At 41.7% G+C, this 8,802-nt stretch overlaps 1 protein-coding gene across 1 annotated transcript in view; it reads right to left on the reverse strand.

Annotated features, from left to right (window-relative positions):
- fndc1 (fibronectin type III domain containing 1) overlaps window positions 1–8,802 on the reverse strand; it is a 55,462-nt gene that overhangs the window by 14,717 nt on the left and 31,943 nt on the right. The window contains exons 12-15 of the mRNA XM_042333385.1: window positions 7,644–7,762; window positions 7,079–7,190; window positions 5,578–5,958; window positions 1,195–1,311 (exon numbers count right to left, since the gene is read on the reverse strand). Coding sequence (XP_042189319.1) covers window positions 1,195–1,311; window positions 5,578–5,958; window positions 7,079–7,190; window positions 7,644–7,762 — 729 coding nt within the window. The remainder of the gene's footprint in view (window positions 1–1,194; window positions 1,312–5,577; window positions 5,959–7,078; window positions 7,191–7,643; window positions 7,763–8,802) is intronic.

Raw genomic sequence — 8,802 nt, forward strand, 5'->3', positions numbered from 1 at the left:
TGTGACTCAAGCCAATACCTAACTACATTCAAAGGCATGAAGATTAAGTCAAATGTAAAATAAATCAAATTTCCTCATTCAATCCAGCTGCCAAGAGCGTACACTCAAATCACGCAATATTGAAAACTAATGGAGCGTTACTCTCGGCCTAACACTGCACATGTGGAAAACACACATAAAAAATACACAATTCTGAGCATGCTTCTTAAAGGGATAGACTCATGTGAATCCTATATCTTGAAGACGTGATAAAGCGCTATATCAAATGCAAAGACTATTATTCTCTCTCGTTCTTTGGACTGATAACAGAGCTCAAAGGGAGAGTCAGCGCCATCAGCTTGAGCCGAGTGAATGCATGAAAGAGAAACGATTGTGTGAAGGCCTATATTAAAACACTACAGGCGCTGAGTGTGCTGTTCACTCCCTGACACCAGCAATTGGCAGTGACAGTGGAAAGCCAGATGGATAGCCTAGTACATTATGTGAGTTGTGTAAATCATCTGCAACACACGTGTAGAGAGGGAATTACAGGTTCTTAATAATGCAATGAACAATTCATTTTCGTTGGCTACGTACGTAATTAAGGGCACTGCTGTCTAGTTGGTTTATCTCTTTGTAGCTGGTTTACCTCCATATCTAGCTGGTTTATCTTGTAAGTGGTTTGTCTTTGTATAATTGGTTTATCTCCATTTCTCCCAGCACATGTTTTCTTTAGAGAAAAATATTATATATTTTTTGGCCTTCAAGTTATGTCCTGGTTAATAATCCCTCAGTTACTGTTTGTAGGACATTGCTGTGTGCAATTTGCTTGCAAACATGTGGTGACTTCACTTTATAACATATCTTGTGAAGTGCTTTGAGACATTTCTACAACATGATTTTTTTGGACAGCTCGGCATATCCAAATCTTAAGCGTGGCAATGGGTTTCCGAATGTGTCAGATACCCAAGAGACCAAAAAATATTGATCCGATAAGTGTCATATCAAATTCAAGGATTATTATACAGTAGGGTCTCAATGATTTGCATTTTTTACTATGGGTTAAAGGTTCTGAAGTCCCAGCCAACTCCAGCTGTAGGGGGACACAAAGCATTTCCTTTTAAAATGGTCTCGCAGACTAAGATAGGGGGAATTTTAGAGATCGGGTGAATAAATAAATACTTGCTGACATATTTTAAAACAATGTGTACCTACCTGTAAATCGTTTGAGTCCTGTCACGTCAAACTGCAACACAGGAACGGTGTAGAGGTGTTTCGTCTTAGGCTCCTGGGTTGTTGTTGGAGGTAAAGTAGTTTGGACTGGTTGAAAACCTTAGAAAACATAACCGAAGGAAAGCATCAATAGATCTGAATGGGATTTCCCTATATGAGATCGCAATCACTTTGGACCCCATTGTCAAGATGGACTCGCATTCTGGGAAATTGGAGAGCATAATGCGCTCAGTAGAACATACACCGTTATGAGACCCACAGCAGTTATCAGAACGCTCATCAATTCACATCATCGTCAACAACAGAGTTTTCACCAGCATAGAAGAGGTTCAGTAGATCATGTAACAAAATGTAATTCTCTCACATTGAGATGGCCACTGATACATTGCATGAGTCTTTTTTTTTGGCTGCTGTCAATCAAGTCCTCTCTGAATCCTGGGGGATACTCTATGCAGCATGCCACGTGCAGTGATACTGTGATCTGAAGAGGGCAGTGCGTTTTAAAAAACTCCTGGAAGCACGTATGCTTTTGAATTACAGTCTTTAGGCTGAGACCAAGCCTCCTACTTGTGGTAAAATAATCTTCTGTTAGACTTGTCTAAAAAAAATTGAATGGCAAACTTTCATCAGGCCTTACTCAACTAATTGTAAATGTTGCGAACAGCACAAAAGTGCTCAAAACTGATATAACCTTGTCAGTCATAATCTGAGAAAAGTTCTTCAAATCAATAGAATGATAGATTGAGGTCAGAGTCTACACAGGATGTTCTCCTGCACACAGCAAATCCTCAGTTGTATTACACTGTGAGTTACACAGAGTATGGAATACAGTATGGAAACAGACCATTTGGCCCAACTAGTCCATGCTGTTGTTTATATGCCACACAAACCCCATCCCCTCCTATTCCCTTCTCCTATATCTCTCTCTCTCTTGTGTGCAACTGGTACAGGATCTGGTAAATGTACGCTTTAATGAATTGACATCCTGGGGTTTTCATTTGATTACGAGGGGGCAGGGTGACAGGTCACAGTGTTCTACCTTCAGTTGTTCAGTTCTCTATGGTGTAAATTCATGTTAATTTAGATTGCACATGGTCTGTTGGAAAGAACGGACTTGAGCTGAGAGTCCACATCTCAGCTCATTTTTCTTTTATATAATACAGTTCACCTTATATTTAGAAAAATGTTTGTCTTGGGTCTTTGCACTGCATATGGACGTGAATCTGCCAGATGGTCACCATTTTGTAACAGAGTCTCAGAGAGATCCTTTATGTAAGATATATGTTAACTAATAGTCAGCCAAAACATACAGAACTATCAGATTATTGTCTCATTGTTTTACAACAACATCAACACTAACAACAAAATTACATATGTATAGCGACTTTAGCGTCGGGAGGATGTCCCAAAGTGCTGGACAGTCAGTCTTTCGGACCCAAGCTGGGGGTCAGAATTGGGGAGGGCGGAAGGCAGGGGGGAAGCAGGATGATCGAAAGCAAGCAACTCCCAATAAAGGATGATTTGATGAGTAGTCATTAACTTTATCTGGAAGGTTGCTAGCACAGATCAGGTGCTTTATAATATAACACTGATCAGAAATGAAAGTAAAAGCTGTTATATTAGCAAACAGTGACTGATTTGCACCAGCAACTCCCTGTAAAGAATGATTTGATGAGTAGTCATTAACTTCACTCTGGGACTAAACTGTTGGTTTAGGAGGAAGGGAACATAAACCAGGTCAACCAGGTCTTTAAAATAACAAAGACAAGGTGGGCGTTTCATGACCACCTCCATCACAAGGTAGACTGAACCCCAAATTATAACACAATCCATAGTGAGGTTGGGTAAATTATTTATTTATCTGTAAATAAATAATAGATCAATATTATTTATTTTTCTGTAAATAAATAACAAATGAATATTTGATGTAATTCCTGTTACAATGGACCTGATGTGACCCTGCTTGGTCTTAAACCTGCGAAACTTATGGCACGTCAGTTTTGATTTTGTTCCGTTGTGCGAACGAAATACAAATTATCATGCACAAAGCATTTTGCTGGTAGCAAGTCATTTCCCTTGTGTACTGAGATTTTAAGTACATTCAGCTTTCCCTAGACTATCTCTGCATTTTGTCTGCACAAAGTGCAGTTTCTAAAGGAAGCATTCACAGACCGTAAGCCAAAAGTAATTGTGAAATTCAGATAGGCAGATTAGTGAAGCTGGAAATATGAAGCAATTAGTTAAAATATAAATTCTTTAAAGGGCTCAGAAAAAGCAACATTTTGTCAGTGGGTTACAACACACAACTCTTTCTAATAGAGTAATGCATTATTTACCTAGAAGATGCCTGCTTTGTTCATAACCTAGCACTGAACAGAGAAGGCATCGGAAAGGCACAAACTACTGAGATTCAGAAAGCATAAACTCTGGTCTTTTACATGCAGCATGTTAGAATTTTAAGAGGATCAGCAAAATGCAGAGGAATGCTCAATGCTGGTTAAAGATGGAATGAGCAGCACCTTAAGAGGAGCAGCAAGGCGCTGGCAGTACCTTCGGCAATAGCTAGAGCATCCATATCAGCTTCCGTGGAAGCTGTTACTGTCACTTCTGGCTCCAGCCCTGAAGACTCTTCTGCTGATGATGGGGGGGAAGAGCAAAATTGTGCAAACACAACAAAAGGACATTATAATGGATTCATATTTCAGTAGATCAGTATAAATCACCAGATGTCCTTATCACACATGGATATTTTACCCTCTTAGCATTCGTTTGGTTTAATTTGTTGTTCATATCACATGATTGACGACTATTTCAGCTTGCTTTTCAAGCAGCGCCAAGTATCCCACCACAAAGCAGCATTCAATTCAACAATCGTATTAAACCAACTTCACTCATACTGCCAGCTCAGTGCTGTAAGATGAATCACCTCATTCATTTATTCCTGAGAAAGCCCAGTAATTTCTTGTAAAATAATCCACAATAAAAATGGCCATTTTATAAAGAGCATACTTCCTTCTTCACTTATAATAATAATAATCCTAAAGTTTGATACAGCGCCTTATCACATCATTGAGCGCTGTCAAAGCACTTCACATAATATACTGTGAAGTGGATTGACTGTAATTTGTGGGCAAAACGCGGCAGCCAATTGCGCACAGCAGTGCCCCACAAACAGTCGTGGATTGAATGACCAATTCTCTTTTTGAAGGTATTATTATCCCCAGAAAGCATATTATTGGAATAATTTCAATCAAATGAAGACTGCCTGATACCACCTTACATACCAAGACTCTTTACGTTCTGACTGGGTGGAATTACAATATAATTTACATCGCAATTTACAGTAATATAGACCCTTTCATGTCAGAAGGATTCCCCAAAACACTTGACACTTTGGCTGGGCACCAGAACTTAGTGTGGGATTATGATTCTTCCATCATTACTCTGCCCCCAATACAAACGAAAAAATCACATTATACAATTCTTAGCCTGTTTCTTGTGTAACTTGAAAGAGCCAAAGTAGTTTGTTAATTTGGCAAATTCTTAAATACATTAATTTTGAAGCCAGTTTTTGTAAGTTCATTTAAGAATTATATGATAATTTTCCAAATTGAAGATGCTCTGAAATGCAACATTAATGGAGTTCTTTACTAAAGACCAGTCAGTTTAAATTTTACCTGGTTCTAAAGTTATTCTATTAAAATAACATTTCCGATCATCCAGAATTTGGCAAATTATAAGTAACTGGAAAAAAATGGCCTCAAAGTTAAGACATCACAATTTCCCAAATTATTGACATTCAAAAATGCTATGTTACTAAAGTAAATCCAGAACCAGGTAAAATTTCTACCCTATTGTATCACATTTGAAGACTGTATCTTTCCAGAGATGGAGCAAGAATTGTAACTACCGTAAACCTAAATTTCGACTTTCTTCTCTCCAGTAAGCCCCTTCAAAGTGATCCAAAGAGATCAATCAACCTACTGTCTGCAGATAGACAGATGTGATTACAACTTAGCAAGTTCTATTATCCTACCCACTTACACCTATACAATAGCTCCACTTGAAACACAACTCAAATTTATACAAACACAATGCCAACTTTACATTGCTCCTCAGTTACAGAATGAAACACTCAGGAGTGAGGTTCCGAGAATATGCCAGCAGTGAGCAGGCGATGTCCAAACTAACAGATGTACTAATGTGTGTCCTCAGGGAAGTGATCAAATGAAAGCAATACATCATGAGATCCATCAAAACAGGCATTTTCACTCATCTATATATTTTTAGAAAGCATTTCACATTCATTCAGCATTTAGAAAACGTCACAAGCAATAAAGTGTTAAAGTGCTAAATACAATTTACCTTCTGTGAAGCATTCAATTGTATTATCAAGGCCTAGAACTGGATACCCATATTCATCAAATCTTAAGTTGCTGCCTGTGGGACATGTTGGAACCACAGTGGTTGATTCTGTTGTTGGCTCTGGTGTAGTGGTTGGCATTGTTGTTGTGGTTGGCATTGTAGTCGTGGTTGGCATTGTTGTTGTTGTTGGCATTGTTGTTGTTGTTGGCATTGTCGTTGTTGGTGCAATTGTTGTTTTTAGCTCCTGAATTAATCCAATAATAGGCTTGCCTCCAACTGATAGGATCGGCCTGCCTTTAGGCTGTATTAAAGGGGTGCTATCTCGCCCATGGCCAAACAGAGGCAAGCCTTCAGGAGTCAGAACTGGGGTTCCTTGTCGATCTTTAAAGGCAAAATTAAAATAGTCAGTCTCTTTAATGCAAGTGCCCAACATATTTTGGGTGTCTGACACCCATGTATCCAAATCAAAATGAGAGTTTCATGCACCCCAACTACACATGGAAATTCCAGTGATAGATGGTTGGAATAGAATGCAGTGTCACTCCCTGGAGGAACGCATCCTCCTTACCTAATTCCAGAAAGTATTAGGCACAGGTTGGCAAGAGCCAACGCTTGGGGTCTCCAGAGTGTGTGTTGAGGTACTGCTGTACTCTAACCAGCTAAAGCCGCATCGCTTGCTCTTGAGAGGATAGCCTGGCAATCTTTCCCACTGCTTGTCTAGCTAGAGTCCCTGCCCCTAGTGAATGGTCTCGGGCTCCAGGAGGCTACCTTATGTGAAGGGTGTTATATAAATGCAAGTTGTTGTTGTTGTCTGCCCTTTCACATCCTGCTGCTGAGCCAGCCTTACTGTGCTATCTTCAACAGTGCCCTGGAGTACTGCATGGTTCAGGAACTGAACTACCGAGACCCCCACAGAGGGTTGGCCCGATTGACTTTAGTGGCCAAACGTTTCACCTTGGAACCAATTCCAAGGTTGTTTACATCCCCCTCAAAGAGGCTAATCACTGGTTAGTCATTTGACATCTGACAAGCGCAGGTTTGAATTAGTGTAGGTACCAGCAGCTCCCTGCGAGCTTCCTGATGGGCAACACAGCTCAGCATGAAATGCGTGAGATTACCATCTTTCTATCTGCAGCTCAGACACTTGTCAATTCTCATCGAGCGATAGTTGCACCAGTTGGAGGTGCGGAGCTCAAGCAGTAACTGCTTACCTCATTGCAGGCCAATCAAGGAGGAATACAGGCGCTGGATGTATGAACATATGTTCACAAATTCAGATTCCAGGTAGTAAACTGCCCAAAACTGAACCTTGAACACAGTCACTGGTGTATGAACCAAATGATACTGGGGTTGAAATGATCAGAATGTCTTCTAGTTTCCTAAAGCTGTATTTTGAGTCCCATTGTTAGCATATCAATTAAGACTGAATGTTACTAAGATCTACTTTTTCTCTTAGCATACTGAAATTTTCCTCAAGGGCTTCCAATAAAATGATGCAAACCTAGAATGGTGCGTCCATCTGCTCCCAGCTGAACTTGGAGAGGTTTTCCAAATGAATCTTGGAGCACTTGGCCTTCTGGATTCATCAGTATTCCTCGAATAAGATCTATAATCTGTGGGAGGAAGCAGACCAAATGATCGTTGTCACATCCTGTACATTCACATCAACAACAACAACAAATTGAATTTTGTAGCGCTCTTCACATCAGGAGGATGTCCCCAGTGCTAGACAGTTGAGGGTTTGTACCCGAGGTAAGGGAAAATTGATCGAAGGTGCAGTCAAGGAGCAAGATCTTGAGACAGACCTTGGAGAAGGCAAGGGAAGCAACGAGGCAAAGGGACTCCGGAATAGAGTTCCAGAGAGTGGAGGCAGATAATTCTTACTGAGATAATAATAAATAGTAATCCTTACATTTGATATAGCACCTTAGCAGGTCATCAAAACTTCTCAAAGCGCTTCACAGAATACTGTGTAAAGTAGGGTGACTGTGTATTTTGGGGGCGAAATGTGGGCGATGAAGTGCTTTTGCATAATCAATCCGCTATAGGAAAATGAAATACTTAACCCATGTTGTGCCTTGGGGACCGGTGATAATTTTGTGTCCAGTTTGCTTTTCATTATTAGCTGTGCCGAGTATAACTTTGCTCTCCCTAACTGATGTTAAGTTTGGTCTCCCATTTTTCCCTGTTTATTGACATAACAAAGACATTAATACAATAAAATATCTGAACATTACAACAACAAAAACATTACATTTGTATAGCGCCTTTCACGTTGGGAGAACATCCCAAGGCAGTGGACAGAGAACAACATTTCAGACTTGAGCTGGGGTTGGGGGGGTAAGGGAGGGGAGAGGAAGGGGGTGGCCAATGGCATGATCGAAGAGGAGGGTCTTGAGGTGGGACTTGAAGGAGGTTAAGGAGGGGGTGAGACGGAGGACTGGGGGATGGAATTCCAGAGACTGGGGGCAGAGTGGCTGAAGGCTCTCCTGCTAATGGTGGGGTGGGTGGGTCAGGGGATGTGGAGCAGGCCGGAGCCGGCTGAGCGGAGGGAGCAGGCGGGTTGGTAGGGGGTTAGGAGGTCGCAGAGGTAGGGTGGGGCGAGGCCATGGAGGGCCTTGTATGTGAGGACCAGGATCTTGAACTGGATCCTTTGTAGGATAGGGAGCCAATGGAGTCGGGCAAGAATGAGGGAGATGGGGTCACGGAGTTTGATGCGGGAGAGGACACGGGCTGCAGAGTTCTGGATTATCTGCAGCCTGTGGAGGGAGGAGTTGGGAAGGCCGACAAGCAGGGCATTTGCATAGTCGAGCCTGGAGCTGATGAAGGCATGAACAAGAGTTTCAGCGGCCTGAGGGGTGAGGTAGTGGCAGAGTCGAGCGATGTTACAGAGGTGAGGGAAGGCAGAGCGGGTCATGACTTGGATGTGGGGAAGAAAAGATAGTTGAGGGTCAAACAAGACACCTAGGTTCCTGACTGGCTTGGTGAGTTGAAGTGTGCAACCATGGAGGTTGATGCTGCCAGAGCCTGAGGTGCAGAGGTGCTGGCGCGAGCCAATCAGGAGGGCCTCAGTCTTGTTCACATTCAACTATTGGAAATTTGCCCTCATCCAGGACTGTCAGGACAGCAGTGGTCCTGGAGTTGAGATTGGAGGCAGAAAGATAGAGTTGGGTATCATCCGCATACATGTGGAAATTGACATCATCCCATGTCTGCGGATGATAT

This window comes from Callorhinchus milii, unplaced genomic scaffold, assembly GCF_018977255.1.
Source record: "Callorhinchus milii isolate IMCB2004 unplaced genomic scaffold, IMCB_Cmil_1.0 Scaffold3, whole genome shotgun sequence".
In the NCBI taxonomy this organism is placed as follows: Eukaryota; Metazoa; Chordata; class Chondrichthyes; order Chimaeriformes; family Callorhinchidae; genus Callorhinchus; species Callorhinchus milii.